Source organism: Poecilia formosa, unplaced genomic scaffold, assembly GCF_000485575.1.
Source record: "Poecilia formosa unplaced genomic scaffold, Poecilia_formosa-5.1.2 Scaffold122, whole genome shotgun sequence".
Taxonomy (NCBI): Eukaryota; Metazoa; Chordata; class Actinopteri; order Cyprinodontiformes; family Poeciliidae; genus Poecilia; species Poecilia formosa.
Window position 1 is genome coordinate 921,895 of NW_006800061.1, and position 26,864 is coordinate 948,758.

Consider the following 26,864-nt stretch of genomic DNA (forward strand, 5'->3'; position numbering starts at 1 on the left):
TATTACATCAAAATATTGTCATATCTCATGAAAGACAATATTTTTTATACCAATGATCGCCCCAAGCTGGCCTAACCAGGCATGGCAGTTTCTCTTTCTATTTGTTTCCACATTGAGCATCTAACTAGTAAATTAACAACAGATAACATAAGCTGAATTTGAAGATTATTGTGTGAATTTAAAACGTGTCTGATAAACTGATAAACTAGGCAACAACAAAAAAAATTCTTGGTTCATACTGTGCATTCAAGGGCTCTTGGGAGCCCCCTGCTGACATTATTTAAAATAAAAGGAAATATGACTTAATTTGCCCTTGGATTGATGGTGTTTGAAATATAAAAACATTTCAGAAAGAATCATTCTAATTGACAATCATTTCAAAAGCATAATATCTAACAACTATTTATGGTGTGATTGGAGAACTTCATGTGGAAGCAAGATCCATCCCAATTACTTTCAGGTGGGCCAGTCTTGGATCAGCTGTAGTTTGAACAGAACATGTTGTTCTGCCCACATCCTGACTTCAGATAAATTGTACATGCCTCCATACATCAGATAGGAATGTCAATAAATTGGTGCCTTTTGCTCAGTCGTTTTGGTTAGATTGTTAAGCTTGAAAATGTTCATGTTCTGATCTGTTGTAGGTTCTGGTAGGGATGTTGGAAAAAACAACTGGAACAGTTTGTAAAGGATGTTTTTATCACTTTTTTTCTCTCCCATATTTTTCTATATCACACAACAACACCAATTTATGCACACGTAAGGCAATTGAATATTAGAAAATGACATAAAGTGGCGACTTCTAGAATCATTTTTGAAAGATAGTATAAAAAAAGCAACTTATATATTCACTTTTTGACGTTATGTTTTATAGCAACATTGAAAGCAGTGGATTGAATTATCTTTACAGGAAAAATATCTTCATACTCAGATGTACCCTTTAGGTGACGCTGTGCTTTTACCCATAGCAGCTCCCCTCTCCCTCCGTCTCCTCTACATCCAACATGGCGCCGTCCGGGACGGCTGCTCCGCATCATCATCACTGGGCGGGACCGCGGTGGGTCGAGCTTCGCCCTGCCAGCAGCTGAGCACTTCCGCCGGGGGTCAGGTTTCGCCTCTCTCCGTCATTCGGCATTTAAATTGGGCTGCAGGACATCAGCTGCTACCCCACTCAGCTTTGCTGCGTGACAGGAAAAATAACGCCTAGCGCTAGCTGAAACATTTAGCTTTTCTTTTCTTTTTCTTTTTTGTCTCGGAAGCAGCAGAATTACCCGCGGACCCTGGAAGAGGTTCGGGTTGTTGTGGAGCAGAAGAGCCGGAGAAGCTGAACAATAACGGTGGATGCACACTGACAGACAGCCACATCATTTCTGGGACTCCTCTGCTAACTATTGGATCATACTGAATAGCGGTAACGGTGCGCTGTGCCTGAGCAGAATAAATACGTTTTTCTCAATGGAGTTTGTTTACTGATGCAGATTAGTAAACAAACAAACAACGACAAAAAAAACAAACTCATTCAAAACAGTGCTGGGTAGCATTAGTGGCCTGGAGCTGGAAGGACCGATGAGCCCGATTGAATTGTAATAAATAGATATGCTGTTTCACTGATTTTAGTTGTAGGTAAAATTAAATACCCTCCAGATTATTTCATCAACTTTATTCAGAGCAGGTTAAACTTTGACATTTAATTTACTTGACCACTTTGTGACATAAATTAACTTTGCATAATTTTTTGTAAGTATTGGTTTTGTCCATTTTTCATATTTTTCTATACAAAAAAATAGATCCGTCATTTTTTTCCCCCCTCATATATGCAAAAACATCTCCCTACACTTAATTTTTTAACCTGCATGTCAGGAAAAAGCTGAACAAAAGCTGACCTGTGTCCCGCTAATCTTCCAGTTATTTTTTTATTTATTTTTGGCTTCCCCCCCCCACCCTAAAAGTTGGTGAATCAGTCCAACAGTAGGTAAACTGCACCAATGTTCAGCTGGCTTGGAACCGATGACCGGAGGAAGAAGGAGCCAGAAGTCTTTCAGACAGTCAGTGATGGACTGAAAAAACTCTACAAGACCAAACTCCTGCCGCTGGAGGAAAGCTACAAGTTCCACGAGTTTCACTCTCCGGCACTGGAGGATGCTGACTTTGACAACAAGCCGATGGTCCTGCTGGTGGGGCAGTACTCCACTGGAAAGACGAGCTTCATACGGTGAGACTGTGCAGCCGCACTCTTGTTAGACTTTGTTAGATTGAAAGATGAAATGCACACGGCAGGAGAAACCAGAAGGATAAAAACAAGGAGAGGCTGACACACCCAGTCAGACTCTTGTGGACAAACCACACTGTTAAAAATCACAAATGAAACATAGGACAATTAAAATGGCACAAAGGGCCTGTGGTGAACGTCTGCAGACTATATGTTCTCTATAAAAATGTTTATTTAACACACACGTGCAGACACGCACACACACACACACACACACACACACAAATGTGTTGCATCTGGAAGCATCACTGCGTGGAACAGCATTCTTTCCTTGCATCTTATCTTTATGCTAATGTACCATGCAGAAAATAGCTTCTGATAAAAACGTAGTTCCTCATGTAGAACAACTGTGATCAAATGTTTTGGGATAAAATGCCCGACATGCATGCTGTATCAGGGTTTTCAGTTCATTTGTAGTTTCTGATCTGCTGATCACAGATCAGATCCAACGAGGAGAATCTCTGATTGATAGTTTTTCAGTCAGCGATATAGTGAGACTTGCAGCATCCAGAGATCTCATCATGGCTATGAGAGGTAGACCTGGTTTTCATGGAGATGCAGAAACTGTTCAGTGATGTTTACCACCTCATCCAGTCCTTTGTGCTATGGAGCAAAACGTATGCAGACCATATTGTTTGTTTTTTTTCCCCTTTGTATATTTGAGTGTATATTACCAAGACATATTTCATCCAACAACTTTTACAATTTCAGTGCATAACTATTGTTATTTTTCTGCTCTTTAACAGGAAGTGTTGCTTGTTCAACCATTGATTTAGAATTTTTTTTTTTTTACTTTTGAGAAAAAGAAATCATTTTTTGAGATACACTAACATATTAAATCCAAATATTAAACCATTATTGTTTTTGTTGACAAAAGGTTTTTCAAATATGTTATGCTATTAATGTTGTGGCATTCTTAATGAGTGATGATTAATTGATGGTTGTGCAACTGACTTACACTCCAAACCAGTGTTTTATTTGCTGTGTTGGAGTTTTGAGAACCGTAGAGGGATTTATAAATCTTCTTACAAACCTGCATTAGGCTTTACACAATTAGCATATACCTTTTTTAAATCAACCAAGTAATCTACTAGTTACTGTTTTTTTTCACCAGTGCTTCCTAAAAATCTGATTTTATTTGCTTGCATATACTTTTCTTTGTCAAATTGTTGACAGATCGAGATTCTAGAGTAATTTGACCTTCAAAAAGTTACTCAAGATGTAACAGACTTTCAGATAAATAAAGTATCATAAGTCATTGTTAACCACTGAAGAGGTAGAGCTGTCAGTTTCAATCCTGTCTCTGTGGGGGGGGGGGAACAGAGATTAAGGCAATATTTCAACAAACTTTACATTTTTTTAATTTGGTAAATGGTTCGTTTTTAACCTACATGCATTCTCTGGATTTACTCAAGATATATTTTTGAAGCATTTTTTCAAATGTAACAACAATTTTGACTGAAAATTTTAGAGCCAAAACTCAAAGTAGGTCAATATATTTTCGTTTTTGCTTCGACTGCATTTTCTGTGGCCTATCAAAGCACATGACCTGGACTACCCCTGGAATTAATGTGTAATGCTGAGCAATATTAGCAGCACGGCGTTGAGCCTCTTTTAAGCCGAGGAGCGTCTGCACACACACTTGCACAGAGACACGCTTGCAGAGAGCGCTGTGGGTAATTAGCGAGTTAAGGCTTTGAAAGCCAGAGAGATGATGCTGTTAGTGACTTCCTGCTACAAGACATGGAGACATCCCTGCTCTCTCATCTTCCTCATAAAGGTCTAATTCTCTCTCTCTCTCTCTAACTCCCTCGGTCTCTGATGGCTGCTCCCCCGGTCAGCTGCCTGACCCCACACCACCAGCATTTTAACAACACAATGCAGAATGTACGAACTGCTTAGTAATGTTTGGTCTAAGCTCGTGCTCCTGCAACTCTTGCATACTTTGCAAAGCAATATTTCTTGCAAAACAAGGCATTGCTGCACCTCCTTGTTCTGCAGCTCATAGATAAACCCAGTGAACCTCATCGTTAGGCTGAATTTACTGATTTAACCTCGCACGGTGTCAAAGAGCGAGTAATCTCCTGCGTGTTTGTGTGATTAAACGCGCCTTTTTTTTTTCCTTTTAAACCTCACGATGTATGATTTATTTGCAGATTTTATGAAACATGCTGCTGTGAGTCTTCAAATAAATTTGTAGTCCAAGTGCAGAATTCAAGCTGAGGTGATCCAGAATGACGCGAATGTTATAACTGCGCACACATGCTGCACATCATCCTCGTAGCTGAGCCACGGATCTGTGTATATGTTGCACAATGTTCTCACAGAAAGGAGGGTTCACGCTACTCAGGCGCGTATGCATAGAGATGGCTCTACCAGGCACCACTGTCTCCTCTGGCAAGGTGTGTCTTTAGTCAGATAATCTTATGGAAATATTCCACAGATCCCAGTTTACACTTGAAACATGTAACCCTCCAACTTCCAGTTGTCAAAATCTTTCCTCAAGGAAAACCTTGAGGCTAATGCTATTAGAATTGTAAAATGTCCCATAAAATTTCTCCACGAGTTTAAAAGGTGACGTTTAAAACAAAAAATACAATTCAGAATTCAATCTTAAACACATGACATGTCTAATAAGTATTTTCAACCTTGGCTGTCACAACTTTTTGTGCCCTGCAACACTTTTAGAGTTGCCCTATTAATTCAGTGGGAAGGGAACACATGATGCTGCAAAAATATGATAACCAGATACCAGATAATCCGGTCTCCATTGATTTTTACGTCTGTCCCTTTTTTTTATGTTGATGCGCCTCTGCTTTCACGTGCCATGCAGACTACACATGAGCACCACTGCTACAAAATCGATGCAACTATGAGTCGCATGTTATAGCAATAGCATAATATTACTTAATTCAATTCTTCACACTGCATTGACGAAGATTCGTTCACTTTGGTTTGCTCGGCACTGAAACTGAAAGCTGACCGCCTCGCCTGCCCTACTTATTGCTTAGTTTTGCTAGTAGCTCTCTGACAACTTGAGGCACTAACGGGGTATTTAAATTACATTAGCAGACTGCCAGTTGGTTTTTCAAAAAGGAACAAAGTAAAAGGTCAAAACAAGACCATGTTGCCACAGCTAGACTGACCAACCCTGTCCTGCTGCAGCAGAACACTGTGAATTTTTTCAAAGATGTGATGGGATTTGATGTTGCATTCATCCCCTTCGTCACATTGGGGCCCACTTAACTGACATTTTTAAATATGTCGATGCACAAAGAAAGATGGGAGCAGTGTGGCCTCAGCATTAGCCTTTGTGATATTCATAGGCTAAGTGAAATTTGAAATGCATTTGGCAAAACACCAAAATGCCAAATGCAGTGGTGCGTGAAGGAGAAATAAACTTGCCTTGCCTTGTCACACACAGCTGCTCTTTGTTCTTTCTGGTAGCATTTTCTTGGAAGCCTAGTCCCACTTAATGGAAAACCTGTTCCTATACGGCTGGTTTAGTTTTACAAACTGCTGGACTGTTTGAAGAAGTCCCTCATCTCGTTTAGTTTTAACACCGTGACCTTCAATTTCACCTGCAGCTACCTGCTGGAGCAGGATTTTCCCGGAATGCGGATTGGCCCGGAGCCCACCACGGATTCTTTCATTGCGGTGATGCACGGCGACACCGAAGGAGTCATCCCCGGGAACGCTCTGGTGGTCGACCCCAAGAAGCCCTTCAGGAAGCTGAACGCGTTTGGAAACGCTTTCCTGAACAGGTAGACGCCGCGGTTCAGCGAGCGCACGCACACGTTCGGCGAGGTCGCCGATTAACGCGGCGCAGGTGTCGCCGGACGTCTCAGGAGGAGTGTTCAGGGGAAGCAACATGTTATTTAGAGGTAAAGGTAGAGGGGAAAGACTGCAGCAGCTAAGAGAGAACAAGTGAGAATCCACACCAGCGCTCCACATTCCTGTGTGATTGAATTTCTCTCCTCTTATGGCTCAGACTTTTTTTTTTTAGATTCTTTTAAATGGGTGCCTGTGTGAGCCACTGCACTGCCATCCTCCTGAAAAACTCTCTACTCTTTTTTTTTTTTGTTGTTGTTGTTTTTGCATTTATGCTGTCACAGATATTTTACTGCTGAGAAAGAGCATAATGAGTTAGAATTAGAGGGGGTTGCCGTGGGGATGACCCCTAACGTGTTCATATTTATTCAGCTGAGCAAACAGAGAGACGAGTAAGAGGAGGAAGGAGAGGTAGAGGTGTCCCAGTGTGGGACAGTGTTTGTTATAAGAACACTTTACACTTCTGTCCTGATTTGGTCTAACGTCACTGCCTTCTCCTCTCTGTTTGTGTGTGTGTGTGTGTGTGTGTGTGTGTGTGTAGGTTTGTGTGCGCCCAGCTACCTAACCCTGTGCTGGAAAGCATTAGTGTGATCGACACGCCAGGAATTCTGTCTGGAGAAAAACAGAGAATAAGTCGGGGTAAGACACACACTTGTCACTCTCGCTCTTTTAAATATTCCTCTGTTTATGTTGCTGTGCGCGTGCACAGGCGTGCGTGCGTGCTTGTGTGTGTGTGTTTGTTAGTTCATCGGACCCGCTCAGCTGCAAGCTCACAGTCCCACTGATCTCTGAAACCCAGTGTCAGCATTTCCTTTGGACACTCTTGTCTCTTTGTTTGTTTTTAGCTGTTGCTTTCAGGAGGATTATGCCTCATTCATTTCAAAGAGCAGGAAGCGGAGACAAAAAAGATGAGCTTCGAATTCACTCTTGGCACACGCACATGCATATTTTTACTCTGCAGCCCTGTAACAAATTGATTTAATACCCTTTTTCTTCCCCCCACAAGTACTTCCTAAATAGCAAACAGAGCTGCAGATGAAAGCACAATCACACATCCTGAGTTTGTCATGGGTTAGATGCTTAAACATAGTAAACCACAGCTGCAATGTCCATAATTCCCGTTGTGCATCACACACAACTTCATTGCCACATGTGTGTCTCGGCAACGCCTTTTCACTTGACTGTCCAGCACAGGCAGAGATCCTTTTAATCACCAATAAGAACAAGCTGTTACATGTGGTTTAGGTTTAGATCTTAAGTCATTGTGAACAGAAAACACAACCTGAGAAGAACCCTAGTGCCGCTTCGGAGGAGGGAAAGTAAAGGTCTCGAATGACGAGACTTTCACGTTTCTGGTAAAACCCTGGAATAAATACATTTTTAGGGGGAATTTGTGACACCAAGATGCCACTTTATGTTGAGAGTATTTTTTCCTAGTTCATAAAGACACACTTCTACCTTAGTTGAATGCCTTGTTTTCTTGTTTTCCCACATTCCCACGTCCCACTACACTTGTAGTGGGACGTGGGAATTAATTAGTAACCCAAGAGTTGGGTTACTAATTAAAAGTTCCCCAATATTGAGGTAAAATACAACTTTTTATTGGTATTTATTGAACAAATCAATACATGTAGATAGATTTTTTTAAAAATAAATAAGTATGGAAGATGCTATTTATGAAAAGAAAATCTCAAAAATTATTTCAGTATTTTCCAGCATTATCAGATAAAAAATTACACTATTCAGTTTATATCAGAAGTGAATAAAATATGTCAGCTTTTCAGTCTAACTGTTCACAGTTTGAATGATTTTACATTAAAAACAGTTCCTTGTCTGAACAGAGAAAATCAGTCCTTAAACACAATGCAGCAGTTAATTACAAAAGCTTGTGAAATGTTGAGCCTGACAACATTTCTTACAAATTTGTAAGAAATTAAATTTACAGTTGAACTCCAAGCTGTCTAATTGTAATTAATATTCATTATTAATTGTAATCTTTTGGGTTATTTTACATGATTTGACACCAAGACTTGGTAAGACCATGTCGAACTTGTATTAAACTTTTTGAAAAAGTGAAGATATCCGCGGAATAGTGGACTGGCTAGTCAGACAAACGCTGGATCGATGCCTCACCAGCTGATCTGGCGAATCGGCTGATTGTGAGTCTGTCGGAATAATTTTCAAACACATGCGAGACCTGCAAGCAGAAGAACATACCATCTGTGATGCCGTTGCACAACTGAGAGAAAACAGTTCACCACATTCTTGGTGGAGCCAGAGCAGATTTGGCAGATTGATGCAACTGGAAGGCTTTTAAAGTCCAGACAATGTTACTGTACGTAACTGTGCAACATAAAACCTTTGTAGGTGATTGATGCCTTTAACATCAACATTATTAAATGAAAACCAGAAAGAAAATCTAAGAAATTTTCAAATGAACTCAACCTTTTCACTACATCCTGACCCGAGTGAACTTGGAAGTGAACAGACGGCAAAGTGAGAGGATATTGTGGAGCAAAGCGCTTCGTTACAGGCAGAAAAGTGTTTGTGTGAGGCATGGTTGGCATTCCCTGAGCCCGGTAACGGCCTCACCATGCCAACCAGCAACATTTACAAACGAGCAGAGACTCAATAAAATACTTTCACGGCTTCGCCTTCTTTAAATCATTTTTTTAGAGGAACTTTATTTCTTCTTTGCTTACCGCTGTTGCCCTTTGGTGATTGTTTTTTTTTTTTCCTCTCTCTTACAAGAAGCCTGATTTTGTTAGTTGCAGGATTCATCCTAAGCTGCTCTTGTCCTGCTTTGGTTTCCGTCGAACCTTCTTAGCGATGCATGCATTTCACACACTTGCCTTTCAAAACACGTCATAAAGATGCATACATTTTCTTACGCAGTTAATTCCCAAGCAGTGAGTTCTGCAGATCACGGCTGATTACTTCATAGCCGGGGTGGGGTTAGATGCTTCTATTTGGAGTTTCCTCAAAACGCGAATGTGGAAAGGAGTTTTTCATCTGTTATTATCTCCAGCTCTTCTCTTGAGAAACGACTTCGACCGAGTGATTAGTGAATACGAACAGAGCGTTATTTAGGTGTGGCAGTAGTTGATTTAACACAGCCCTGTGTCAGCTCATTTTTCTTTGGTCATTTTTCCCAGGAAATACAACTGAATCAGCACAGATGTGTTTTGTCCTCTTGTCCATTTTGTAATCCCTTCCCGCCATCTGAGTCGATTTATTATTCATCGCGTATGAGTTTAGTAATTCCGCATCTGTATACAACTGTATGCTCTTTTTTTTGTGTCCACATCCTTTCTTTTTCCACTTTTTATTCATTGTGTTATCAGATTTCACCTTTATCTATTTGTGTGTCTAGATGAGGAGTTGTCAGGATATAGCTCTCTGCGTAGATGTCCTTACGGAGGTACAGTAGATTATCTGACAAATCTCAGAGTCGGCCAGCTGCAAAAATCGCTCGATTTTTGATAAGTGTTTGAGTTCATGCATGTTCTTCACCAGTCTTGTCGCATATATTGGGGGGAAAAATTGTCTTTGAGTTATATTTCTGTTTCTTCGCTGTTCAGATTGTCTAGATTTTGTTTTTCTCACCCCACAATCCCCATTTTGTATTTTTTTTTCTGTACAAGACACACTGTTGCCAAAATAATCAAATCACTTGCTTTTAAGAACAAATTAGATTTAATGATATCCTATATTTAATGTAAAGGTTCTGGTCTACACTTTTTGGCTATAAGGCTGAAATGTGGACCGTTTTTCCAGATGCTGATTCAAACATCTGATTCAGACATCTGAATTCAATGATCCTGATGGGTGCGCAATTACGTTTAGTATTTCAACAATTAATCAAATAGTTTTTTCCAATTCTATTCTGACCTTTAACAGCCTGATTTTACAGTTTAAATGCATCATTTTCAGGTAAAATATTAGCAGTGTAAATGAACTCGCCAAAGCGTCTCTACAGATTTAGTTTTCTATACTTGTGGTTTAGCAGGCTGAGGCACATCGAACCCTTTCGAGATTAAAAACGGACCTTAAAATGTCTTAACAGCTTCCCCCATCAATATGTGATAAGTTGGCGAAGAACAGTAAATTCTTCTATTTTGCTCTATCTTGTTTTCTCAAGCAGCAGATCGATTCATGCAGGTCCCTGGTGACACATCAGCTAACCTTCTGCTAACTCCGACAGAACGACGAGTCTGTTAAAACCATGTCAGATTTAATGTTGTCATGTGTTGAAGACCTTAGCTTTATCAAGACTAGTTAGTTAATCATTCATAGCTGTTATAGATTTTAAAAAAAAAGTCCCTTTGGTAAAGGACAAGTGTTGATTTTACACCAAAATCTAATTGAAAATAGAAGAAAAAAAATTTGTTTTGTAAAAACTAGATGCACACAAAACTTCTAGATTCGTACGTTATTGTTTTTATCTTGGCGAAAGCATTTCAAAAATGAGCTTTTTAACGGTTATCTGCTGGCCTCCTTGCTGGTTGCTGTGGCTTAGAAGTTATAGTGTAACTCATTAACCTGTAATGTACTAATTGTCCTTATGTGTTGAGTGGAAATTTCACCTCACTAATATTTCATCCTAATGTTTTATTTTATTCTATGATTCCTTCAGGCAAACCTCATGTTTGTCCTTTAGTGGCACGCAAGGCCAAACATCAATGATGATGATTTTCTCACTGATTAATTTACAGTAGAGGACAGTGGTGGTGGTTTTCACTGAGTGAGGATTTATATATTTTATTTTAATTTTAAAACCTAAAACAGGTCCTTTTTTTTAATGCAAAAAATCCCTTTTGGTGTGTAACGTCGAGAGTTCGACCTTCAAGAGGAAACAACATTCTTCTCTGTCAACGTGTTTTAATAAAGTTCTTGTTTCTTTTGGCTCTGCTTTATTCTGGAGTCACCGTAGTTTCTCTGGAGAGCATAGATCCATCATCACCTGAAGTTTCCTTTTTTTTTCCTCACATCATGTCGAGAGTTGGGAACTGCACTTGCTGTGCTTGTTTGAAGGACAATCAGTAGTTTGAATTTGTTTTTTTTGTTTTTTTTGGTTTTGGTATCTCATTTTAGGCTACGACTTTGCTGCTGTCCTCGAGTGGTTTGCAGAGCGTGTGGACAGGATCATACTGCTGTTCGATGCCCACAAACTGGACATTTCTGACGAGTTCTCGGAAGTCATAAAGGCCTTAAAGAACCATGAAGACAAGATCAGGTACTGTAAGGCTTCTAACTACCAGATCATCATTTCGAATTCATAAAAGTTTCCTACGCTCTCTGGAAAAGAGAACCACATCCAGATAATTGACAGTTTTTTTTTGTCCAGACTTTTTTTCATCTTATTTTCTTTTTTCAATTAAACAAATCTGGTGCCAAATAAATGAAGTACTTGGCAATAACTTCCCTCCCTTTGTCTTTAATTTGCAAACTCGTAGCTTGATTTTAACATTTTACCTACAAACATTTCCATCTTTGACTGAATCAATGACACCCATACAAATGGAAAAAAGTAGAGCGAGTTTTTCTACCGGTTCAATCTCTAGAAAACTTCAAGATTCAGGTTGACTAAGTAGCACTAAAATTGTGATTTGCTGGAGTTTTAACGGCATCTGCATTGACAAACTATTGCTTTTAGTCTAAGATCCTAATTTCCTTGACAGGACCAAGAGTAACAAATTTTGAAATAAAGCTCATGTGAATTAATCCAGAAGCAAAATGCTCTATTTTAAAAATCAGCGATCTAAAAGCCATAAGATCCAGATACTTTTTAAGGAGGTTTCAAATATAGAAACAAGTACGGAGTTTAGTCTGGAATCTGGAACCCAGTTGATGAATATTTTGTTGTGGTGCAAAACTATTTTGTCTTTTTTTTTTTAATCACCTTCTTACAAGCAGCTCATTCGCTCTGTTTTCTGTTGTTTTCTCCAGAGTTGTGCTGAACAAGGCGGACCAGATCGAGACCCAGCAGTTGATGAGAGTGTACGGTGCCTTGATGTGGTCGCTGGGCAAAATAGTCAACACACCCGAGGTACAAAGATGGACGTTCACGTCACGCAGTTGTTTGGCATTTTGGCATTGTGGTGAAACAAACGTAAAGTTTGAGGCTGTATGGAGTGAAAATCATTTGAAATGGAGACACAGGTCCAGATTATTCACACAACACCTCATTACGGAGAACGACTTTTCAGCAAGATACACGAGTTTGTTTTCAGTCAACAATTCCTTAGTTACAAGTGAAATAATCTGCCAGTGGAAGAAGATATTCTGGCTTAAAGTACAGGAAAAATGTCTTGTTCCACTGGCAGATTATTTAAGTTATAACAAGTTCTTTTTCATTAATATTAAGTTGTTGCTAACTTCAAACAATCTCCTATATCTTGCTGAAAAGTTACTTGTAAGTTAGTTTTATATTTTTTTAAGTATATCAAGATATTTGCAATAGAAACTAGATCAAAAATACTTGGTAATATTTAGTGGTTTTGGAGTGTTGTGGTTTATGATGTTGTTAGCGCTCTTCTTCCCTCTTGATGTTTTTACGCTAATTTGTGACGGTATGTCACTTAAAATCCTAGCAGGAAATATTGGTTGTGGCAATAGTTGAAAAAATGTGAATACTTTTGCTTTGTTTTTTTTTTTACTCCAAACCTGCCGTTGATTTTTTTTTCCGCTTTTCTCATCTGCAGGTGATCCGTGTCTACATCGGCTCGTTTTGGTCTCACCCGCTGCTGATCCCTGACAACAGGAAGCTTTTTGAAGCGGAGGAGCAGGATTTATTTAAGGACATCCAGTCTTTACCCCGAAATGCGGCACTTAGAAAACTCAATGATTTGATCAAGAGAGCAAGACTTGCCAAGGTGAGACTCTGGCTGGAAAGACAGCAGAGATCTGGAACATTTTCTCCCAAACACTGTGACCCAGAGCCAGATTAACAGGACCTCTAATGACGTGGCCGAATGTCAGCATCATGCGCATATGTTTCCTATTTGTTTCCCCCCCGCTCTCCGTCCCTCCTACGGCTGTTAACCTTGACAGGGAAGCACTTATCGCTGTCACAAAACCGATCGCGTGGGACAAACATCGTTTTTCAGCTCTTGAGTGAATTATCTCCCGTTTCCTCTCTGAGCAGGAAGTCAGGTAGGAGCGTCACGTCGTAGTTTGGGGAAGGGCGTACGCTCGGACGCACAGATTTATCGGAGTTGATGGAGGTTTTCCTGCTCGACAGCTCACGGGTGTGTTTGAGTGTTTCAAGGACGTGAGGCGGACGCAGGAAAACGCGCATGCATCAACACGGCAACCCCACAAACATTATGGATTTTTTTTTTTTTTTTGCAGAACTTTTCTATTGCTACATTCATTTTCTAAATATTTTTTTTTCCCCCTATTTCAACCTCCAAAATCTGATGCAATAGTTTGTCTAATGACTAAAACAAAGCTGAAAGATTTAGTGGATAAGTAAACTAGTTTCAGGAATGCTGAGTGCAACACCAAGCTGTGATTACAACAAAATAACAAATTCTACATTGCAAAGGTTTGAAGTCATAAGTAAAAGATGGGAGGTAAGAACATAGCAATTAAAAGCAGATGCATGCAAACACTTTATTCATTTTTTATGGTAATGTTGTCTATTTTGATGACTTGTTATGATTAAACCTGGCTGGATGAAGATGAGTTTTGTTCAAAACTCATAGATTTTTATTATTCACAGTCAGGTGCAGCCAGAGGCTTTGTATCTACAGATAAGATGTTTTGAACTTGTTGAACTTTCTGAAATGCTTTTGTCACAACTGGTTATTTTTATCCCAGTACATCGTAGGCAAATAATATAATAGTTAACATGATGTAGCTGAAATTCGTCAAAAAAAGTTTATTTAAACCGTTTTTTTCTTGTGTGTAATTTTGATGATCTCAAGCAAATGAAAACCAAATATTCAGATTCACATGAAATCTGAATGTTACATCAAATATATATGTATTTTTAATTATCCAAAAGTTGTTTTTTTTATAGTCCACACTGTTGAGTTGATGGAAAGTTGAGTAGAAGGAAAAAGTGTGGTTAAAAATTATGCTGAAGCAACAGGGATAATGGAGGAAGTAATTTGGATTGTTACTCAATGGTTCGTGATCCTTTTTTTTCTTATGAAGCTATATATTGTATGCTGTTTGGAAGTCAGTGTGGCAGAGTCTGGAGGAAGAGTGAATCCAGGCTGCTTGAAGCTTAATGTGAAGTTTCTGCAGTCAGTGATGATTTGGGGAGCCATGTCATCTGCTGGTTCTGGTCCTGAACCTCTTTTGGACCTTTCTGCTCCGGTTTTGAGACTGATATTGTGACCTCATTATTCAGGATCGAGTTTCCACTTTAACAGCCATCTGTGAATAATTTCTGTTTGTTTTCCATCTCAGCTTGCGTGAACTCAAATCGGTGTCTTAATTGCAAAAACGTTAAATGCTGACCTGTCGAGAAATATCCTGATGCTCCCCGCCTTCGTTCGCAGGTCCACGCCTACATCATCAGCTCTCTGAAGAAAGAGATGCCGTCTGTGTTCGGGAAGGAGAACAAGAAGAAAGAGCTGATTGCCAGTCTTGGAGACATTTACAAGCGCATCGAGAGAGAACATCAGATCTCGCCCGGAGATTTCCCAAACCTGAAGAAGATGCAGGTGAACAGAGAAGGAAGCGAATGTTTCAGGGGGTCACGGATGACGTCATGATCTGACGTTGACTTTTGTTTTCCAGGACCAGCTCCAGGCTCAGGACCTCACCAAGTTCCAGCCTCTCAAACCCAAACTTCTGGAGGCAGTCGACGACATGCTGGCCAACGACATCGCTGGCTTGATGGTGCTGGTTCGCCAAGAGGAAACCCAAAAGCCCAACGCAGTGGTGAAGGGCGGCGCGTTCGACGGCACCCTGGACGGTCCGTTCGGGCACGGATACGGGGAGGGAGCCGGCGAAGGCATCGACGAGGCGGAGTGGGTGGTTGCCCGCGACAAACCCGCGTACGACGAGATTTTCTACACCCTCTCCCCCGTCAACGGAAAGGTGACCGGAGCCAACGCGAAGAAGGAGATGGTGAAGTCAAAATTGCCCAACACTGTGCTGGGGAAGATCTGGAAGCTGGCAGATATCGATAAGGACGGGATGCTGGATGACGAGGAGTTCGCTTTGGCCAATCACCTGATCAAGGTGAAACTGGAGGGACATGAGCTGCCCTCAGAGCTGCCCGCACACCTGGTGCCTCCTTCCAAGAGGAAAATAGCCGAGTAAAAGAAAAAGAAGAGAGAGAATATATTCATGCCCAGAGAAAACTGTAACTGGAGGACTTCAACTTACAAATGTACAAAAAAAGGAAGATATCCGTCGTCCAGTCCTGTTGTTTCTGTCATTCCAACGTCTTCACAGCATTTCAACTTCCATCAAATTGAAACTACTTGATATAAGCAGATCTTTGAACATTCGTACAATTGGACAAAATTTTGTTGAATTTATCCTGCAAATATTTGAACAGTCACAGAAAGCTTTTATTAGAGCCTAATGAAACAGCTAAAACAGACAGTAGGATAAAAATAGACGTCAAACATGTAAGTACAGTCAGTAGATAATAAAATAAAACATAAAGCACCATAGCAATATTAAATCAAAGTGAATTACAGTATTTCACAGCACTTGTTCTGTCTAGTACTGTGTTAATTTGAGTTTTCCAGGCACGTAATTAATTTTCTGATCCATGTTTAAGGCTGACATAAAAATGAAAAAGGTTTCCTGTAAGGCAGAAGAATACCCAAAACAAAACGATGGTTATCACTACAATTTGCTGTAGCACCTGGATTAGCTTTTGTTGTTGTTGAATAATTAAAATTTGAATTAGAGAATATGAATTTAGTTATTTTTCTTTTCTTTTTGTGATTCGTAACCTGCTTCGAATCTCATTAACATGTTCCGATACTGTGACACTAATAACAATCTACGTTATACGTTTTGTTTTTGACAGAGACTGAATATTGAATGTGCAGATGCTTGTTATTTCTCCGTAGATTTGTCATGGCCATTGTATGTATTTTATGTATGTGTGTGTGCATCTGTTTGAAAACGTGCATCGGTGTTGACATATTTGTATTTTCATTTTACATCTCACAAGCTACTGACTTGGGAATTTTCCAGTGAATTATTACAAAAATGGTCCAATAACATCCTGGTTGAGCTAGTATTTATCATTTTGTACAAAGTGTATTTCAAACCATTTAAAAAGTATCTCATGCCGGCAGACTTTACTTTCTGAATCGTGTGTTTCGCTGAAAGAAACGCACATTACGGTATTTCTAACATTAGCATGAGCGACGTTTATAGCTTCTCATAGTTTCTAATTGGTCAGTAATGAAATGAAACGACCATATTGGACTCGATTCCATTTTAGCCAGAGATCCTTAAAAGTTGTCAGAAGAGTAAAGGGGTTACATAGCAACTCAAAGTAAATATTTCCACTTCTCTCCTTCTCGGTGTTCTTCATACGCTTTGCAGTTTTAAATCTAAACTTATTGTCATTCCAGCTTTCTTTATCCAAATCAAGTCTGGACTTTGGCTGAGGTAAAACATTATTATATTACTTCAGCTCAGACGAAACAAGTTGACATTAAAAGATGGCTCTAACCCTTAATCTGCAAGGAATAGGAACTACGAACTATTTTCGGCTTAACAAAGCATAACAGCATTCCATTAGTTTATTGTTGGAAAGGTTTGGACCCGATCGGCTACGCATTTTTCCTTTTTTTGTTTTTGTAGTCCTGGTTTCTTAATTAATCATAACAGCATGTTGCTTCCTGAGAAGTTTGTGCTGCAACTACAGAAATACTCTATTACTCTACTAGTGACTGGCTTTATGAAGAAACTCTAACTGCACCATTTACACTAGTTTCAGATGGCTGGAAAGTCATCAGCAGCATGCTTTACTCATTACATCCCTGTATGTCATCAGATGAGTGCATTCACTTGAATACGGAAAAGCTGCCTGTTGAATGTGGATTGCAAAATCCTCCGGCGGTTTTCAAGGGTTGCGACATGAAATAAGTGGCATCGCTGGCGTTTCCAGTGTGTTTTCTGTTTGTCGGATGATGATGCATTGCTTCGATGTGTACCTCGCTGCTTTTCTGTCTTCGGAAAAAGTTTAAACGTGGAATAAAAATCATCTTCAACTGCTTCACCTGTGGCTTTTTCTTAAATGAAATACAAAAGTAACCATGCTTTGAAAGGAGGTTTTATCTCTTAAGTCTTGTGCTGCATAAGGCAAAACTACAGTGGAGTACCTGCTAGTCTTGAGTTTTAATTTTACTCAAGGTAAGAGTATACCTCTAACTTTTAGAGTTAAGGTTTGGGTGTAAAGTTGGAAGCTCGTCATTCCTTTGCAACTCCTCTTTTAACAAGAGCAGCAAAGTCACAGCACCTCCTCAATAAAGAAGATTTGAATGAGAATCTTGATTAGAAATTAAGTTTCTGGAGATTAGACTCTGTGGGGAGTCAAAATTGTTCACTTTACACAAAAAAGCTACTGGAAAAGGAATAATACATAGTTGTATTTATATTTACACACGTTATTTTGCCGTACAGGCGCATTGGAGTTCTAGTGCGTTCAGTCTTACATCAGCATCCGATGAAAAAAAGAAAGAAATATTTTTTTTTGTTGTCTCAGATTAAACCCGGGAAAAGCCAGTGAAAGAAAATGACTACTATACAGTAATTCAGATGGATTTCCAGCTCATCTAGGAGATAATCTATTAAATTAACTGTGTTCTTGTTCAGCCCTGACTTTGATGAACAGGGTGTGAAATCCTGTACGGTATGGAAATTGAAATTCCTTCAGATTGTTTTTTTCCCCCTCCGTATCTTGGGGTCATTTTGGGGAGGATCTCGTTCAACAGTATGCGACACGGAGCACATGATAAGTCAGTTATTATTTCTGCTCAAAGCTGCAGTGGAAATGAAGTGGTGAAATAGGAGATTCCAGCTCCGGCCATCTTTTTAGGACAGGAAACAGAGCGTGTGATTTCAGCCTGGAACCACCAGCATTTCTGAATCATCCAGGGACTTCTGAATGTATGCATGTTGATGTGGCAGGAGGCCAGAGGATCCCGTTGGACTGTGACTTACAGGCTCTGTAAACCTTCAACACACACATCAACACACACGCACACTGGCCACATGAAGAAGTGAAACGCAGTAATCTACTGCGCACACAGGACGGCCTGTACTTGTCCACCACTTCCTGTCAATCCCGCTGTGACCTTCATGGTTTCTCCCACAAATGCATCCTCCATTCAATAATTTCATCAAAACAGAGTTTTGGTGCATTAGTGCTAAAGTAAAGACACACACATATACAACATATTTGTGCTACTATTGTTTTTGAGATTGATAAGATCGAGAGATTTTCTTTTTTTTTTTTTCTTTTTTTTTGCTTAACCTACCGACAGTAAAAAGCTGTTTCTAGATAACGCGCCTAAATTTAATTTAGGAATAGGGGGGTGGGGGGGAACAACATTTTCAACAATTTTAAGTAGATTGTGCTTATATTTCCTGGAACTCTGCAGTAAGATAATGAAGATACTTTTTTAAGATTACAAAGAAACAGATGGACAGCGAGGAGCCAAAGAGTCTTAACTTAGTGAAAGATGACTTATTTTATCAGTTTTATCTTTTCAGAAGGAAAAACACCTACAAATCTTGTGCTGTTTTGTCAGCAGCAATAAATGAGGAACATCAGTCAACAGAAACGTCTAAACGTGTATCTGTATTTGTGTGTGTGTGTGTGTGTGTGTGTGTGTGCGTGTGTGTGTGTGTGTGTGCAGTAAATGTGTGTGAGTTATGTGAGTGAGTGGTTGGTGAAGAAACACACTTGAGGAAACCATACATCAAAACAAATTTGAGTCAGGAATTTGAAAAAAATGTTGGGTAGAGAGGATTCTCATTCTTTACATCTCACCCTCATACATGCTGGATGGGAAAAATGCTCTGCTGCTGCAGGCACTGCTGTGTTATCATATGTGGAGCTGTGCTTTGACATTTTTTCCACATTTTCTACCCTCGCAACCACAGCTTTCATTGTATTTTGGGGGTATTTTTGTCTGTTAGACCATCAAAACGCTGATGTATTTTTGTGAAAAAAGAAAAAAAAAAAGTAGAAAAGGCAGTATGCTTACTATTGTTTTACAATCAGTCTGTCATTTGTTGTCTCTAAACTTTAATTAAAACAACATAAATGGAGGCTGATTCATTCAGCATTTAGCAAACTTCTTGGACTCTTGGTGAATTACTTACTGTCAACCAATCAATCCAGCTTGGATCTTCATCGGCTCAAACAGTACACAGTAAATAATCTGTTTGTGGGAAAACTTGGTTTGATAGTGATCACATCCTCTTTAAAACACAGCGCAGAGGGTCATATAGGGTGTGGGTACCCTCACGTTCTGATTGGTGCCATTATCTTTAGGTCCCACATGCAAGGCTTTATGCAAACCCAGAATGCGATCCCGTATCTTTCCTGTGTTTTCTGGTATTCGGGCTGTTGAGCAATAAATATAAAGCAGGCTAAAAATTCTTGGCGGGCGTCGATGAAGAGAGATGATTGCTCGTTGTTTTCCAAGCCATGAGTGTCGTCTTCGGCAGGCTGAGATTTTGGCAGATCGTCCGTCCACGTCAGGTGTCGGGTGATGTCCCGCTCTTCTCACGCTATCTGTCAAACTCAAACATCGGCACAGTTGCAGAGTTATGCTGCAGAAATGATTGGTGTTATCTTTACTTTACACAATACCAGCTCACAAATGAAAAATGCATTTTTCATTTGTGTTAAGAAAAATGTTGTGTTTTGAAAAAACAACAGAAAGGTATTACACTTATTAAATGTGAAGAAGTTGGAGATAGTTAGTGTAGGTTTTGGTGACAGACGGGTAAGCCAGGTTTCATTTGCCGGAGTTAACGGATGTACCGAGGGCCAGAGTGCCTGGAAGTGGTTGTTTGTGTTTTGACAAGAGGAGAGTGTGTGCTTATAGTAGATCACAAAGTCAGATGGGTTATCAGGTGACAAGGAAAGGCAGGCGGACATTTTGATGGTAAGAGAAGAGCNGACGTTTATAGCTTCTCATAGTTTCTAATTGGTCAGTAATGAAATGAAATGACCACATTAGACTCGATTCCATTTTAGCCAGAGATCCTTAAAAGTTGTCAGAAGAGTAAAGGGGTTACATAGCAACTCAAAGTAAATATTTCCACTTCTCTCCTTCTCGGTGTTCTTCATACGCTTTGCAGTTTTAAATCTAAAGTTATTGTCATTCCAGCTTTCTTTATCCAAATCAAGTCTGGACTTTGGCTGAGGTAAAACATTATTATATTACTTCAGCTCAGACGAAACAAGTTGACATTAAAAGATGGCTCTAACCCTTAATCTGCAAGGAATAGGAACTACGAACTATTTTCGGCTTAACAAAGCATAACAGCATTCCATTAGTTTATTGTTGGAAAGGTTTGGACCCGATCGGCTACGCATTTTTCCTTTTTTTGTTTTTGTAGTCCTGGTTTCTTAATTAATCATAACAGCATGTTGCTTCCTGAGAAGTTTGTGCTGCAACTACAGAAATACTCTATTACTCTACTAGTGACTGGCTTTATGAAGAAACTCTAACTGCACCATTTACACTAGTTTCAGATGGCTGGAAAGTCATCAGCAGCATGCTTTACTCATTACATCCCTGTATGTCATCAGATGAGTGCATTCACTTGAATACGGAAAAGCTGCCTGTTGAATGTGGATTGCAAAATCCTCCGGCGGTTTTCAAGGGTTGCGACATGAAATAAGTGGCATCGCTGGCGTTTCCAGTGTGTTTTCTGTTTGTCGGATGATGATGCATTGCTTCGATGTGTACCTCGCTGCTTTTCTGTCTTCGGAAAAAGTTTAAACGTGGAATAAAAATCATCTTCAACTGCTTCACCTGTGGCTTTTTCTTAAATGAAATACAAAAGTAACCATGCTTTGAAAGGAGGTTTTATCTCTTAAGTCTTGTGCTGCATAAGGCAAAACTACAGTGGAGTACCTGCTAGTCTTGAGTTTTAATTTTACTCAAGGTAAGAGTATACCTCTAACTTTTAGAGTTAAGGTTTGGGTGTAAAGTTGGAAGCTCGTCATTCCTTTGCAACTCCTCTTTTAGCAAGAGCAGCAAAGTCACAGCACCTCCTCAATAAAGAAGATTTGAATGAGAATCTTGATTAGAAATTAAGTTTCTGGAGATTAGACTCTGTGGGGAGTCAAAATTGTTCACTTTACACAAAAAAGCTACTGGAAAAGGAATAATACATAGTTGTATTTATATTTACACACGTTATTTTGCCGTACAGGCGCATTGGAGTTCTAGTGCGTTCAGTCTTACATCAGCATCCGATGAAAAAAAGAAAGAAATATTTTTTTTTGTTGTCTCAGATTAAACCCGGGAAAAGCCAGTGAAAGAAAATGACTACTGTACAGTAATTCAGACGGATTTCCAGCTCATCTAGGAGATAATCTATTAAATTAACTGTGTTCTTGTTCAGCCCTGACTTTGATGAACAGGGTGTGAAATCCCATACAGTATGGAAATTGAAATTCCTTCAGATTGTTTTTTTCCCCCTCCGTATCTTGGGGTCATTTTGGGGAGGATCTCGTTCAACAGTATGCGACACGGAGCACATGATAAGTCAGTTATTATTTCTGCTCAAAGCTGCAGTGGAAATGAAGTGGTGAAATAGGAGATTCCAGCTCCGGCCATCTTTTTAGGACAGGAAACAGAGCGTGTGATTTCAGCCTGGAACCACCAGCATTTCTGAATCATCCAGGGACTTCTGAATGTATGCATGTTGATGTGGCAGGAGGCCAGAGGATCCCGTTGGACTGTGACTTACAGGCTCTGTAAACCTTCAACACACACACACACTCACACACACATCAACACACACGCACACTGGCCACATGAAGAAGTGAAACGCAGTAATCTACTGCGCACACAGGACGGCCTGTACTTGTCCACCACTTCCTGTCAATCCCGCTGTGACCTTCATGGTTTCTCCCACAAATGCATCCTCCATTCAATAATTTCATCAAAACAGAGTTTTAGTGCATTAGTGCTAAAGTAAAGACACACACATATACAACATATTTGTGCTACCATTGTTTTTGAGATTGATAAGATCGAGAGATTTTCTTTTTTTTTTTTTCTTTTTTTTTGCTTAACCTACCGACAGTAAAAAGCTGTTTCTAGATAACGCGCCTAAATTTAATTTAGGAATAGGGGGGTGGGGGGGAACAACATTTTCAACAATTTTAAGTAGATTGTGCTTATATTTCCTGGAACTCTGCAGTAAGATAATGAAGATACTTTTTTAAGATTACAAAGAAACAGATGGACAGCGAGGAGCCAAAGAGTCTTAACTTAGTGAAAGATGACTTATTTTATCAGTTTTATCTTTTCAGAAGGAAAAACACCTACAAATCTTGTGCTGTTTTGTCAGCAGCAATAAATGAGGAACATCAGTCAACAGAAACGTCTAAACGTGTATCTGTATTTGTGTGTGTGTGTGTGTGTGTGTGTGTGTGCGTGTGTGTGTGTGTGTGTGCAGTAAATGTGTGTGAGTTATGTGAGTGAGTGGTTGGTGAAGAAACACACTTGAGGAAACCATACATCAAAACAAATTTGAGTCAGGAATTTGAAAAAAATGTTGGGTAGAGAGGATTCTCATTCTTTACATCTCACCCTCATACATGCTGGATGGGAAAAATGCTCTGCTGCTGCAGGCACTGCTGTGTTATCATATGTGGAGCTGTGCTTTGACATTTTTTCCACATTTTCTACCCTCGCAACCACAGCTTTCATTGTATTTTGGGGGTATTTTTGTCTGTTAGACCATCAAAACGCTGATGTATTTTTGTGAAAAAAGAAAAAAAAAAAGTAGAAAAGGCAGTATGCTTACTATTGTTTTACAATCAGTCTGTCATTTGTTGTCTCTAAACTTTAATTAAAACAACATAAATGGAGGCTGATTCATTCAGCATTTAGCAAACTTCTTGGACTCTTGGTGAATTACTTACTGTCAACCAATCAATCCAGCTTGGATCTTCATCGGCTCAAACAGTACACAGTAAATAATCTGTTTGTGGGAAAACTTGGTTTGATAGTGATCACATCCTCTTTAAAACACAGCGCAGAGGGTCATATAGGGTGTGGGTACCCTCACGTTCTCATTGGTGCCATTATCTTTAGGTCCCACATGCAAGGCTTTATGCAAACCCAGAATGCGATCCCGTATCTTTCCTGTGTTTTCTGGTATTCGGGCTGTTGAGCAATAAATATAAAGCAGGCTAAAAATTCTTGGCGGGCGTCGATGAAGAGAGATGATTGCTCGTTGTTTTCCAAGCCATGAGTGTCGTCTTCGGCAGGCTGAGATTTTGGCAGATCGTCCGTCCACGTCAGGTGTCGGGTGATGTCCCGCTCTTCTCACGCTATCTGTCAAACTCAAACATCGGCACAGTTGCAGAGTTATGCTGCAGAAATGATTGGTGTTATCTTTACTTTACACAATACCAGCTCACAAATGAAAAATGCATTTTTCATTTGTGTTAAGAAAAATGTTGTGTTTTGAAAAAACAACAGAAAGGTATTACACTTATTAAATGTGAAGAAGTTGGAGATAGTTAGTGTAGGTTTTGGTGACAGACGGGTAAGCCAGGTTTCATTTGCCGGAGTTAACGGATGTACCGAGGGCCAGAGTGCCTGGAAGTGGTTGTTTGTGTTTTGACAAGAGGAGAGTGTGTGCTTATAGTAGATCACAAAGTCAGATGGGTTATCAGGTGACAAGGAAAGGCAGGCGGACATTTTGATGGTAAGAGAAGAGCAAAGACGGAGATGGATTGGAGGTCTCTGAAAGTTATTTTACGTTTATCTTCAGGGGTGGTGACATCCATAGTGATTTCCAGGTGGTCTGAGATGTTGAGGATGAGGCTGGAGGAGAAAGAGCCAGGGCGTGACTATGAGTGTGTGTGTGTGTGTGTGTGTGTGTGTGTGTGTGTGTGTGTGTGTGTGGAAGTTAATATGTTGTGTGAAACTGAAGCAATGTTGCAGATCCAGGAGTTCAGCGGAAGGCTTGCAGCGAAAGTCATTTATGCAGAAAGAAACCACCTTTTCGTTTATGTTAAGAAAAATTTTTATTTCCTTTTTGAAAAGAGGTTGCATACATTTGAGATGGATCTCTATAGGACGATGGTATTTGTGAGAAATTATGTAGGTGAAATAAATATTTTTGTGACATTCTGCTGTGGATATTCAGTGGAAATAATTCAGGAGGAAAAATGGCACAAAAACCTCATTTGTTGCTATGTTTGTTTTTTAAAAACATGCGTTGTCTTTACATTGTTTAGCAAAAAAAAAAACTGTCATTTTAACTTTTTTTTGTTGCTTTTTGTACAAATCCAGACCGTTCTTAGTAGTAAAGGCGACGTGAAAAAGGAAGAAGGGTATTTTTTCTCTGAAAGCAGAAGTTCAAAGCTTTTCAGGTAAACAGAACAAGCCTGAACCTTACAAGGTATTTTTTGGGGAATGAAAAGATTATTGTTGGAGGTGAAAAGAGGGGAGGAGAGAGCCAAGGATCCAACATGTAGAGAAGGAGATTTTTCAATGAAGCACGAAACTGGAGTGAAAGTAATGAAGCAAGGTCTTTTTCCTCTGAATTTAATTTATTCCTTTCATAATCCTATAGATATAAGTGGAATTTTGTGCGATAGATCAAAATGAAGTAATGAAAGGAAATAAGTCAGAGGCAGAGGTTCATCTTCCAGCAGGATAATGACCCCAAACGTCCAGCCATAGACAGAATGCACATGTAGATTAAAGCATATTATGAAATAAAACTGTTTTAGAACAGCCCCAGACCAGAAAATGTGGCAAGATGTTAAAAATCGCTTTATACATAAATAACTTCCTTCACGTTTGGTCTACATTTCAAGATTCTGGTTGCAAGATGAAAAAATGTCAACAGGTTTTGGGGGTAGGGATACTTTTTCAGCTCCTTCTACACAAAACAGCCATGTTAAAAAAAAGACTGATTACTGCTAATAAATAATAAAGAGTGTACAGTTGATAAAGACGCCCTGTTAGCTGTGTTCATCCGTTTGCATCCTGTGGATAAATAATCCCCAGTCCTCGTAACCCCTCCTTGGACCTCTTCCTGGCTTGAACAGAGGTCATGTACCCGGTCAGCATCCTGTAAAAATATACACAACCACACACGCACGCACGCACGCGCACGCACGCACGCACGCACACACACACACACAGAAACAAACATCAACACACACGCATCCATGCTTGTTTTCACCAATCCAGTTTGAGCTTCGACTCCTCCCACTGATTAACATTTTAAATAATGGATTTCATCACATTTTGTGGTCGGTTCTGATTCAAAGTTCACTTTTATCAGGTATTAATCGAATTAAAGTGCAGTAAATGCATCTTCTTGTAGTTCAGATATCTCTGAGGAAGAAATGAGCAGGACATTTCTCATTCCTCTGAATGCTGTTGTGATTGGCTGCTTCCTCCACCGTCTCCTGATATCTGATAGCTTCCTTCCAGGAAGTTCCTCTCTAAAAAAAATATCAGATGAAACGTCAAATTTCTGCATCGCTCGCAGTGATATGTACCCTATCCATGAATCAAACGTGCAAACAAACATATTAACCTTATTGACAAAGCAACAACTGCAATTCTGCTTCTAAATTCGTTGAAATCGAAGCTCCAAGAAGGAATCTGACCCCCTTTCCCTTGAGCTTAGGGAGTGTCGCCTTATGTTTTTACACATGCACTGGCTCGATTTCTGCTGTACATGAATTTTTATCACAGTTGCATAAGATGATGTCAGGGTGAGGAGGTTTCTGATATGTTATCTGGGAACATTATGTTGTTGGTAAGAACAGGCACCAGACGGGCTCAGCTGTAGACAGCAGGACATTCACCTATTCATCACGCATGTACAGATTCTTCTAAAAAAAAAACTAACTTCGCCTTTAAATAACTCTTCTGTTTGTTCCTGATCATGCAGTGCGCAAGAGATGAGCCGTCTGCATCAGATTCCCTTTATAGACAAGGAGTTTGCCAAGTAATCACAAATTAACCATTTATCGAATCATCATTAACTTTAACGAGAAGTTTAGTTGCTTGGACAAAATCGTCGGCTAACCCAAGAGAGGCCAGCAAACGCTACTAAGTTTTAGAAATAAAAATAAGAAATTTTTACTCTAAAATGATTAACCCTTTGTCGGACATGTACTGATTTAAAGAAAAGATCAGATCTATATATGTAGGTACCAATAAACAAATAAACGATACTAGATGCTGAATAGCCGTGGATTTTGGATGAACAGTAATTTGCAGAAACTCTTAAGTAGTTTGAGCAAAAGTATCTTCTTCATCCTGGAAGAAGGTTCTGATTCCCCCACATTACACAGAGTTTCCTGAGTTTTTGTCGTGGTGTTTCTCCAAGACAACCAGTCTGCTGGCAGAGAAAAATGCTCCACTGTAAAACCTGGCGTCTGCAAGACAAAGTAAGACGTTCATAGATCAGACTTCTTTAAATCGAGCTCGCAACGTCTCAGCAAAGACGAACAAAACAAGTAAACCGGGGACTGATGGAATCGGGACAATGATGCTCTCTCAGTGCGCATGACGCGTTCAGATGTCTTTACATA

General features: G+C 39.7%; 1 protein-coding gene across 1 annotated transcript; it reads left to right on the plus strand.

The window, feature by feature from the left end:
- The first annotated feature begins 977 nt into the window (after positions 1-977).
- Positions 978-17,310, plus strand: ehd3 (EH-domain containing 3). The gene is made up of 8 exons (XM_007561014.2): positions 978-2,212; positions 5,857-6,033; positions 6,642-6,739; positions 11,195-11,336; positions 12,050-12,149; positions 12,805-12,975; positions 14,614-14,778; positions 14,855-17,310. Exons 1-8 carry the CDS (start codon positions 1,986-1,988, stop codon positions 15,380-15,382), a joined length of 1,608 nt encoding a protein of 535 aa, XP_007561076.1. The 5' UTR covers positions 978-1,985; the 3' UTR covers positions 15,383-17,310.
- Positions 17,311-26,864: the final 9,554 nt, after the last annotated feature.

What these genes read in the sequence shown, in the direction of transcription:
- ehd3 (XM_007561014.2), top strand. Translation starts at nt 1,986, where the DNA reads ATGTTCAGCTGGCTTGGAACCGATGACCGGAGGAAGAAGGAGCCAGAA. An exon ending in GGAAAGACGAGCTTCATACG is followed by an intron (nt 2,213 to 5,856) that starts GTGAGACTGTGC and finishes TTTCACCTGCAG; the next exon opens with CTACCTGCTGGAGCAGGATT. An exon ending in GGAAACGCTTTCCTGAACAG is followed by an intron (nt 6,034 to 6,641) that starts GTAGACGCCGCG and finishes GTGTGTGTGTAG; the next exon opens with GTTTGTGTGCGCCCAGCTAC.